Source organism: Balaenoptera acutorostrata, chromosome 12 (genome assembly GCF_949987535.1).
Source record: "Balaenoptera acutorostrata chromosome 12, mBalAcu1.1, whole genome shotgun sequence".
NCBI classification, from domain to species: domain Eukaryota; kingdom Metazoa; phylum Chordata; class Mammalia; order Artiodactyla; family Balaenopteridae; genus Balaenoptera; species Balaenoptera acutorostrata.
In genome coordinates this window covers 9,018,326-9,030,356 of record NC_080075.1, presented here as the reverse complement: position 1 = coordinate 9,030,356, position 12,031 = coordinate 9,018,326, and the positions used below count along the sequence as shown (strand labels likewise).

The 12,031-nt window shown below is 38.9% G+C and overlaps 1 protein-coding gene across 1 annotated transcript in view; it reads left to right on the top strand.

Moving 5' to 3' along the window:
• VWA3B (von Willebrand factor A domain containing 3B) overlaps positions 1–12,031 on the top strand; it is a 234,457-nt gene that overhangs the window by 211,053 nt on the left and 11,373 nt on the right. Inside the window, 2 exon segments of the mRNA XM_057558670.1 lie at positions 1,046–1,264; positions 1,398–1,653. Of these exon segments, the coding sequence (XP_057414653.1) occupies positions 1,046–1,264; positions 1,398–1,653 (475 nt within the window).

The following is a 12,031-nucleotide window of genomic DNA, read 5'->3' as shown; positions in this document are numbered from 1 at the left end:
TTGGAAATTACCTCCTGAGTCTTTGAGCCAATCTTTGAAAAGTATCACATGTGGTGAATCTTGATCCTTTGAAGAGGAATTCGATTGATGAAATTTTCTATTTAAAAGCAACTAAAAATCTTTTTCCACTCTAGTAATTTTTTTCTTGACAATTTCCAAAAGGATCTGAAGCAGCCATGGTCAGAGTTACTCAGAGTGAAAGCCGGGTGATCAAGGTAGCAGGTACTGATTATGGGAACAAAATAAGGTTGAACAGCTGGTGTCCTTACTTTACCCTAAAGGCCCTGAAAAAGGCAAGTTCCCGAAATGGTATGCCATGATGGCCTGGCTGAGGTGGGGTTGTGGTGTTCCCAAGATGCCTTCTTTGAAGGATGACACTTCTAGATAAATAAACTGCCCGATATATTTTCTTTTATTTTTTTATACCCTTTGACCAACGTCTCCCCATTTCTCCCACCTCTCCAGCCCCTGGCAACCATCATGCTATTCTCTGTTTCTGTGAGTTTGGCTCTTTTTAGATTCACATATGAGTGAGATCATACAGTATTTGTCTTTCTCTGTCTGACGTATTTCAGTTAGCATAATGCCCTCAAGGTCCATCCATGTTGTCACAAATGGCAAATTTCCTTCTTTCTTATGGCTAAATAATATTCCATGTATATCACATTTTCCTTATCCATTCATCCACCAATGGACAGTTAGGTTGTTACCATGTCTTGACTATTGTCAATAATGCTGCAATGAACATGAGAGTGCAGATATCTCTTCAAGATACTGATTTCATTTCCTTTGGATATATATCCAGAAGTGGAATTGCTGGATCACATGGTAGTTCTACTTTTAATTTTTTGAGGAACCTCTATACTGTTTTCCATAGTGGCGGTACCAGTTTACATTCCTACCAGCAGTGCATGAGGGTTCCTTTTTCTCCACATCCTCACCACACTTGTTATCTCTTGGGTTGAACATTTCTGTAGACACAGCAGCCATCAAGACCAGGATAACCCTGATCTCTCTCTTTCTCTCTCTCTCTCTCTCTCTCAAGGGAAGACACGGAGATAAAGAACTCTGCTCTCCTAATATGGCCAATCAAAGAAGTTAACACTGGGAATTTACAAGCACTAAGACAGGAGAACCCTAGAAGGAAGAAAAAGAAAGCCACCAAGAGGCTACCTCTCCAGGAGATGGTCTCCTCGGACTCAGATGACTCTTCCCATGGAAACAGGTCCCAAGAGTCCTACCCCAAAACACACCCCAAGCCCAGGCTGGGAGAGGGACAACATCATTTCTCTCAGGAACACACTGAAATGTCTCTCAAGGATAGAGCACTTGAGATCACTCCCCAGTTTCCGGGCCAGTTTAGGCCCCAGGAGAGCAAAAACTCTAGCACCCTTAAGTAACGCTGACATCCACTTCCCCAGAGAAGGTCCTCAGCCTGGGGTCTAAGAGTCAACCAGCCACGCCATCGCTGCCACACCTCCACCTTGAGCAGCCCCGCCCTGCCCTTACAAAGCCACCCACAGCAGCAAAGGGCTGGGGAGCATCGCTGAGAAACGTGAAAGCAGTCTTGTGGCAACCATGTGTAAGAGAACCAGTGTTCCTCCTGGGCTGCCCTCAGCCACCCGACATTGTGGAACTAGCCCCTCCGCTGAGGTAAGGCCATGCTTCATTCTACCCCTGCCTTCCCCGGTTGTAACAAAGGTAGACTTCCCTGCCATCCTCCACCTGGATCTGTTTGAGCTTATTGATTCTGGCTTTTTTGGACCATTCTTTATTCTATTATTTTCCCCGCCCCCACAAAACTGATTGAATACCGTCTTCTGGTAGACTCCCCACACCCAGAAATTTAATCTGATAGATTACCATCATAGGATTTTCAAATTTTTTGAAATCTGTAGTTCTAATCTTGAAATTATGTAGTTCTAATCCAAGCCTTCAGTCTTGTTTTAAATCGATCATCTCATCAGAATTAGAGATTTTATCATTAAATGTTAGGACTGAAATTAAGACCTAGTAACTTGTCTGAGAGCTGCAAGACTGAACATTGCCTATTTCACTGTTTTCTGAAAATTTTTATTGAGCCCTCCCTAATTAGTTTTGTCTGTAGTCTGTTGTAGGTACCTCTGAGCGTGGAACCAGAATAAAAACTCTTACATTGGAAACATTTCAGAACTATTGGGCTGTTACTGTTTTCTCTGAACACATTTTAGCAATGAGGTACCAAAGTATTCACTTCAAAAAACTTTTAGTAAAATTAGCGTCATTAATTTTAAAAATGAAATAGTCTCCCAAATTGTTTTCTTCTAGTCAATAATAGCCCTAGGGCTAGATAATAATAGAGTACAGATTATTAATAAGAAAAATATTGGATGCTTTTTGCAAATAGAAATGATAGGGCAGCGTTGTGATACTCTAAAATCCACAACCTAATTAAAAGTGATACTTACATTCTCAAAAGCTAGGGGGTCACCAGGGCTATGGTGAAGATTTTAACCACTTCCAAAAATATGTAAGAAGAAGGGACATCAGCTCAGCATCAGGCTAAAAGTAGTAAGGCAGGGAGGAAGAAATTGAGGAGTGAGGAAATGATCTGGAACAAGGCTGGGGACAGTGTCCTGTCACTGGGCATCCTGTCACCCAGAACCCAGGCAGGAAAGCTCTGGAGCAGTCGTCTGGGTTTGGTCTGCACAGTGGAGAATTGGGTGGGGCGGGGGGGGGGGGGCGCGGGTAGGAAAGAATCCATTCACCCAGTCAAAGTGATTCATTCATGCATGAGTGCATTCATGTAAGCCTGCTTGTACTCATTCAATTATTCAACAAGCAATTGAGTGCTCACAGTGGGCCAGGCTGCAGAGAGACCATTAGACTATTCTACCCCTCTTCATCTCCACGGGGATGCAAGGATGAACCACAGGACAAATATATGAAATAGTGTATTGATATTACATTACAAGGCATGATATACTCAATGACATTAAGTGATATGTTCAATGTGTTGTCCTTCAATGATAATGCCCGGTTCTATGTGTTGGGGAAAACTGCAATAATGACTGCATATTTCCACCTCCAGCCAGTATGGAATAACAGGAACTGGATTTCCACCCCAACCCCCATCCCCCTCCTGAAACAACTAAAACACCTGATAAAATGTATGTAACAACAGTTTCCAAAACATTGGACAGAAGCATTGATCTCTGAGAAGCATATGAAGTGAGCCCTGTGAGTGCCTGACTTACTGTCTAGAGACAGTTTCCAGGCTGCAGCAAATGGAGGGGATGCATTACCATCCATCCTTCATGTGCATCTGTATGCATTGCCTCAGGTAATTTGTGTATTTGATTTTCACTGAATAAATCTGCACTTTTAGCGTATGACAGAAGAAGTAATAAAAGGGATTCAATCTGTTAAAAGTAATAGCTATGTATCCAGATTTTATAGCCTACCCTAGATAATTGGCCTGGATCATAAGCCAGGGGCAGAGGCATCAGGATGGAGTGACTGGTAGCCACACAGAACTATGTGGAATGCCTACAGGGTGATAAGCTCTTACCAGAAGAAAGGGAACAGATGGTTCAAGAAGAGACCGGATGACCACTTGAATGATGTAAAAAAGATTCATGCATCAAGTGGCAGAATCACCAACATTACCTCTAAGTTCCTTTCAACTTCAGGAATCTATGGATCAATAACCTAGTCCAACTCAGAGCAGTTCAACACAGATGAAAAACCATCCTTATAAAAGGGGGGAGGAGTTGTAGCAAACACAATTAGATAAGAAAAATTAATTAGGGGAATAGAATTGAAAAAGAAGTAAAATTATATTTTCACATGATAAGAGAATATGCCTGAAAAACCTGAGAGGACAAATAATAATACTAATTGAAACAAAAAAATAATTCAGTGAGGCAGCAGGATAGAAATTTAATATACAGAAGTCCATAGTCTTCATGTATACAAATAACGATCAATTAGAAGATATATTGGTAATGAAAACATCATTTACAATAGAAACATAGAAAATTAAATATAGCCATTTCTCATAAATCTCATTTTAAAAATGGCAGTTCTGTTCTATAAAGTCATCTCTAAAACTAAATTTAGCAAATACTGAATTATGGCCCTTAGGGGTTAGGTTCCTGTGAGCCTCTGGTCACATCATTTCCACCAACTGATCAATATCTAACCTTCTTTTATGTGTGTTTCTGTCTAAAGACACCTTATTTAATATGTATTATTGAATTATTAACATAGAATTCATGGCCAACAGCACTATAACTCATGCCTGAAGGAAACTAACACATATTTTCTTTGTAAGGCACATCACAGCCTTCTTGCACTTAAGAACACTAGACAGCACTTCAACACTACTTCATTTTAAACAGTGAAATCACCAATAGTAAACACAAAAATGTGAAAAACATGGCACTAAATATGCCATGAAAAGGACACTATTTTACAGTAAGAGAGCTGAAACAAGAGACAGAAAGGGGACTCAAATTTTCACCACTCTGAGCACATGCATATCTACAAAATACTTTGAGTACTGATTTTGGAGTTAGGAATAAGTTTTAGTGACTAGGTGAATCACAAATATGGAATCCATGAATAATGAGGATCAACTGTAGCTTGAATAAACAAAAACAATATGGGAAAAACTTTAAAACACTCCTGAAAGACACAAAATTCGACTTAATAAATATCCCTTGTTTTTAGATAGAAGGACTCAACATCATGAAGATATTAGTTCTCCCTGAGCTCATTTATTTATTTATTATAAATTTATTTTATTTATTTATTTTTGGCTGTGTTGGGTCTTTGTTGCTGTGCGCGGGCTTTCTCTAGTTGCGGCGAGCGGGGACTACTCTTTGTTGCAGTGCGTGAGCCTCTCATTGCGGTGGTTTCTCTTGTTGCAGAGCACGGGCTCTAGGTGTGCAGGCTTCAGCAGTTGTGGCTCACAGGCTCTAGAGCGCAAACTCAGTAGTTGTGGCGCATGGGCTTAGTTGCTCCGCAGCATGTGCGATCTTCCCGGACCAGGGCTCAAACCCGTGTCCCCTGCATTGGCAGGCAGATTCTTAACCACTGAGCCACCAGGGAAGCCACTGAGCTCATTTATTAAGGTAACACAATCCCAATAAAAATAACGGCAAATATTTTATCAGGCTTGAAAAGTTGATAATAAAGTTCATATGGAAAAATAAATATGTGAGAGTAACTATAAAATACTGAAAAAGAAAAGCCATGAGGAGGGACTTGTAAGAACACATAAAACACTATAACATCTTCATGCTTAAAATTATATGGTGCTAGCACAAGAAAAGACAAATAGACCAATGGGATAGAATAGAGTCTAGAAACAGACCCAAATAAAAATGGAAATTTAGTATATCATAAAGAGTTTAGTATTTCATAAACTCTTAAAAATTGAGGGGGAAAAATGACCAAAAACATGGCAGAAAAACAGGCAAAGGACATCAACTATTTGCAAATATATAAACCTAAAAGTTTGAAAAGATATTTAACTTCACTCATGTTAAGAGAAATATAAATTAAAACTACATTTAGAGAACTTCCAGAAATGTGGCAATGTGAAGTGGTAATCCAAATCCCTTAACTAATCCCTTAATTAATCTTAATTGTAAGACCTGGATAAGATGTTTTTAAAAGTCAGCAAGTATTTAAATTCACAAGAAAATGTTCAAAAGCATACAGAATGTGGAGAGTTTATTCTCCAAAACCTGCAACTGGAAGAGGTAAGAATTGTGAGGTGGTGACACTCTGGCCTAAGGGCACTCCACAGTTTTCATGGCCAAGGCCACAGAAAACTACAGCCTGACTGGCTCAAGGTGCCAGAGATAAGAGTTCAAGGGTAGCGGCTTCCCTGGTGGCACAGTGGTTGAGAATCTGCCTGCCAATGCAGGGAACACGGGTTTGAGCCCTGGTCTGGGAGGATCCCACATGCCGCAGAGCAAATAGACCCGTGAGCCACAACTACTGAGCCTGCGCATCTGGAGCCTGTGCTCCGCAACAAAAGAGGCCGCGACAGTGAGAGGCCCGCACACCACGATGAAGAGTGACCCCCGCTCGCTGCAACTAGAGAGAGCCCTCGCACAGAAACGGAGACCCAACACAGCGAAAAAATAATAAATAAATAAATAAATAAATAAATAAAATAAAATAAAGAGTTCAAGGGTAGAAAAGAAGTGAAAATTTAAAGACGACATCTTGGCAGCAAGAAACTACAGTAAGAGTGAGTCATGAAATCTAAATATAAACTGTTTTTATTCCTGGCTGATCACTAAACTATTTAAGCATGTACAGGGGAGAACCCAGGGAGCCCTATTCAAAACCAAAATAGGCAGAAAACAGAGGAATTTCGTGAGATAGAACTGCATGGAGCAAAGTCTGTGTGTTTGCTCCTTGTTAACTGAAATGTATTTCCAAATCATGTACAGCTTGGGCAGCAGTAATCTAGTCCTGTGGGATTATAGTGTCAGGGGACAGACTCCAAGGCTGGCAATGCAGTTGAAAATTTAAGGAGGGAAATCACTGAAAGAGTGAGCTCCAAAATCTGCCACCAAATTATGTAGCCATAGAGGAAACACCCAAGGTGCCAGGATTGAAAAGCAACAATGACAAACCATAAGAACGGAATTAAAATGTGAGCTGCTTCATATTACAGGAGAGAAAAGTTTGCAGTTTGAATACAGGCAAGTTAACTTCCTACTAGAATAGGAAAAAAAAAAAAATCAAGCAGACAACAGACCAAAAATAAATAAAGAAAAACCTTGAAGAACACAATAGACTACAACATTGCTAGAATATACTGCCTACAGTGTCTGATTTTTGAATCAAAAAACTTAGACATGAAAAGGAAAGGGAAAATGTGTTCCATTCTAACAGCTAAAAGACAGTCAATAGAAACTTTGAATCCAGATGTTGTATTTAACAAACTTCAAAGCAACAATCATAAATATGTACAGAGAATTAAAGGTAAATCAATGAAGAAATGGATAGGGAATCTCAATAGATAAATGAAGGTATTAAAAATGCAAAAGGAAAATTCTAGAGCTGAGAAGTACAACAAAACATATATTAAATGGACTGAACAGCAGGAGGAGAGATCGGAAGAATCATTGAACTTGAAGATAGATTAATAAAAATTACCCAATTCAACAAAAAGAACAGAAAGGGGATTGGAGAAAAATAAACAGAACCTCAGAGACCTGTGGGATGATTTCAAAATATGTGAAATTGAAGATCTAGAAGAAAAGGAGACAGGAAAAGAGAAAGAAAAAACATATTTGGAGACAATGACTGAAAACTTCCAAAATGTGATGGAAAACATTAGTAGATCCTAGAAGCCTAAATAATCCCAAGCATGATAAATACAAAGAAAACCACTCCAGGTACATCACAGTCAAACTGCTGAAAAATGATAGCAAGAAAATCTTGAAAGTGGCCAGAGAAGAACAGTGTGTTACATTCCAGGAAACGATGGCACAATATCAATGACTTCTCAACAAAAACTATGGCAACCAGAAGATATTGGGACAGGAAAGTGCAGAAAGAGGAAAATAACAAAAATATGTAACAAGGAATTGTATATTCAGTGGAACTAACCTTCAACAATAAAGGCAAGAGAAATTCCACTTCCAGTACGTTTGAAAATGTAAACTCTTAACACAGAACCCTCTGACAGACAGCATACAAATAACAACTACCCAGGGATCCTGAAAAGTGACCAAACACAGGCAGATTCTGATGTAGTGAGTTTCCTGTTATTATATTTTTTTTAGCTTGAGGGAACCTGAGGCAGGACCTGGTCAGTACCATATGGGCAGGTTTAATCTCTGAATGAAAACATATAGTCTTTCTGGCTTGAAAAACCAGAAAACAGAGTTTGGAGAAACTATAGCTTCTGAAAAGTGCAGAGAGAATCCCAGCAAGGAGAGAGCCAGAGACAGGGAACCAAAAATATTGTGTACACAAATTCTTCCCATATTTCTGACTGACATCTTATCCACACATGCACAATCAGGTTACAGGATCACCAACCAAGGTTAAAAAATTACATGGAAATTTGAGCTGCCACCAAAGAGGCAGAAATTTCCATTTAAGTTCAACAAAGTTAACGTCTGTTAAAACAAAAATATCTAGGCTTCTGAGGAATTTTACAGAATCCAGCATCTCTACAAGCTAATATGCACAAAGTCTGAGATACAATTTTAAGTTATTCAATATATAAACATGTGATCCAGTTTCAAGAGAAAAGGCAATAAACTAACCCTGATATGACCCAGATGTTGGATTATCAGACAAGAACTTTAAAGCAGCTATTATAACTATGTCCATTAAGGTAAAGAAAAACATGCTTATAATTAATGAAAAGACAGGAAATCCCAGCAGAGAAAAAGACTGTTAAAAATGGAAATACTAGAACAAAAAATTATAATATCTTAAATTAAAAAAAAAACAAAAACCACTGACTGGACTTATGAGCAGAATAGACCAAGGAAAGAGTTATTGGAACTGAGATTGATCAAAGAAATTGTTTGGTCTGAAAAAGAGATAAAAGACTTTTCTCATGGACTTTGGGGACTTTGGAGAATATCAAAAAATCCAATACCCTTTGTAACTGGAGTTTTAAAATGAGAGAGAGGAAGGAAAGAATATTTGGAGACACACTGGCTGAAAAATATCACAAATTTCTTGAAAGACACAAATTTATAGATTCAAGAAGTTCAGTGAACCCCTAAGAGAATAAGAAGAAAATTACTCCATCATGGTTAAAATGTTGAGAACCAAACATAAAGAGAAAATTTTGAAAGCTTCCAGATGAAAAACGACACATCACATGAAGGAACAATAACTAGAAATCACTGACTTCTCATCAGAAACTATAGAAGCTAGAAGGCAGTGAAACAACATCATTAAATTGTTGAAAGAAAATAAAACCTCTCAACCCAATATTCTGTATCATCTGAAAATATCCTTCAAAAATGAAATAAAAATAAAGGCATTTTCAGATAAAAGTAAACCAAGAGAAGTTATTATGAGAATACTTGTACTGTAAGAAATGCTAAAGGAAATTCTTCAGTCTGAAGAGAAATGATGCAATATAGAAAATCAGATCTTAAAGATGGAATGAACAGCTTCTGAAATGGTAAGTATCTAGGAAATATTTGTTAACTATTCTTCCTCTCAGTTTCCATGGTATACATATAGATATAATACATATGACAACTATGGCTTGAAAGGCAACTGGTAGAGAGGTAAATGGATTTATATGACTGCAAGGTTTCTACATTTTACATAGGTGTGGATACTAACTTTTTTCTTTTGGCACTTAAGTAGACTAAAATAAAATTTAAAAAATAAAAATAAAATAAAATATAAAATAAAATAAACAAGATTATCTTAACCACCTCGACTTAAATTCCAAATCCTGGAAAACTTTCTTTTCCAGCATGCGTGGTAGATTTACCAAGATAGCCCATATACTTGGCCATAAAATACGTCTCAATAAATTTAAAGGAATTACAATCATACAGAGCACGTTTTTGGACCACAGTGAAATTAAATGAGAAACCAATGGCAATAAGATATTCATTAAAATCTCAAAATATTTGGAAATTAAACACATTTCTGAATAATCGATAGAACAAAGAAGAAACTACAAGGTAAAATGGCAAATTCTAAAGTTAGTTCTTTGAAAAAAAATCAACAAAAGAGATAAACCTCTAATTAGTAAGACAGAAGAGAAACAACACAAATTAACACGAAGAGGAGTTATCACTAGAGACCCTACAGGCATTAAAAGCATAATGAGAGATTGGTTCAAGATGGTGGAGTAGAAGGATGTGCGCTCACTCCCTCTTGCGAGAGCACCAGAATTACAACTAACTGCTGAACAATCATCGACAGGAAGACACTGGAACTGTTTTGGTGACAAAAAAGATACCCCACATCCAAAGACAAAGGAGAAACCACAGTGAGATGATAAGAGGGACACAATCACAATAAAATCACATCCCATAACTGCTGGGTGGATGACTCACAATCTGGAAAACACTTATACCACAGAAGTCCTCCCACTAGAGTGAGGGTTCCGAGCCCCACGTCAGGCTTCCCAACCTGGGGGTCCAGCAACAGGAGGAGGAATTCCCAGAGAAACAGACTTTGAAGGCCAGTGGGATTTGATTGCAGGACTTCAACGGGACTGGGAGAAACAGAGACTCCACTCTTGGAGGGCACACACAAAATAGTGTGCACATCAGGACCCAGGGGGAAGGAGCAGTGACCCCACAGGAGACGGAACCAGACCTACCTGCTTGTGTTGGAGGGTCTCCTGCAGAGGCGGAGGGTGTCTCTGTTTCACCGTGAGGACAAGGACACTGGCAGCAGAAATTCTGGGGAGTACTCCTTGGCGTGAGCCCTCCTGGATTCTGCCATTAGCCCCTCCAAAGAGCCTGCAGGCTCCAGTGCTGGGTCACCTCAGGCCAAACAACCAACAGAGATGGAACTCAGCCCCACCCATCAGCAGACAAGCAGATTAAAGTTTTACTAAGCTAAGCTCTGCTCACCAGAGCAGCACTCAGCTCTGCCCACCACCAGTCCCTCCCGTCAGGAAGCTTGCACAACCCTCTTAGATAGCCTCATCCACCACAGGGCGACAGCAGAAGCAAGAAGAACTACAGTCCAGCAGCCTGTAGAACAAAAACCACATTCACAGAAAGGTAGACAAAATGAGAAGGCCAAGGACTATGTACCAATGAAGGAACAAGATAAAACCCCAGAAAAACAACTAAATGAAGTGAAGATAGGCAACCTTCCAGAAAAAGAATTCAGAATAATGATAGTGAAGATGACCCAGGACCTCAGAAAAAGAATGGAGGCAAAAATCAAGAAGATGCAAGAAATGTTTAACAAACAGCTAGAAGAATTAAAGAACAAACAGAGATGAACAATACAATAACTGAAATGAAAACTACACTAGAAGGAATCAATAGCAGAATAACTGAGGCAGAAGAACAGATAAGTGACCTGGAAGACAGAGTGGTGGAAATCACTGCCACAGAACAGAATAAAGAAAAAAGAATGAAAAGAAATAAAGAAAGCCTAAGAGACCTCTGGAACAACATTAAACACACCAACATTCACATTATAGGGGTCCCAGAAGGAGAAGAGAGAGAGAAAGGACCCAAGAAAATATTTGAAGAGCTTAGAGTTGAAAACTTCCCTAACATGGGAAAGGAAATTGCCACCCAAGTCCAGGAAGCTCAGAGAGTCCCAGGCAGGATAAACCCAAGGAGAAACATGCTGAGACACATAGTAATCAAATTGACAAAGATTAAAGACAAAGAAAAGTTATTAAAAGCAACAAGGGAAGACCGACAAATAACATACAAGGGAACTCCCATGAGGTTAACAGCTGATTTCTTAGCAGAAACTCTACAAGCCAGAAGGGAGTGGCATGATATACTTAAAGTGATGAAAGGGAAGAACGTACAACCAGCATTACTCTACCCGGCAAGGATATAATTCAGATTCGATGGAGAAATCAAAAGCTTTATAGACAAGCAAAAGCTAAGAGAATTCAGCACCACCAAACCAGGTCTACAACAAATGCTAAGGAACTTCTCTAAGTGGGAAAAACAAGAGAAGAAAAGGACCTACAAAAGCAAACCCAAAACAATTAAGAAAATGGTAGTAGGATATACATATTGATAATTACCTTAAATGTGAAAGAATTAAATGCTCCAAACAAACACAGGCTCGCTGAATGGATACAAAAACAAGACCTGTATATATGCTGTCTACAAGAGAGCCACTTCAGACCTAGGGACACATACAGACTGAAAGTGAGGAGATAGAAAAACATATTCCATGCAAATGGAAGTCAAAAGAAACCTGGAGTACCAATACTCATATCACATAAAATAGACTTTAAAATAAAGAATGTTATAAGAGACAAGGAAGGACACTACATAATGATCAAGGGATCAATCCAAGAAGAAGATATAACAATTAT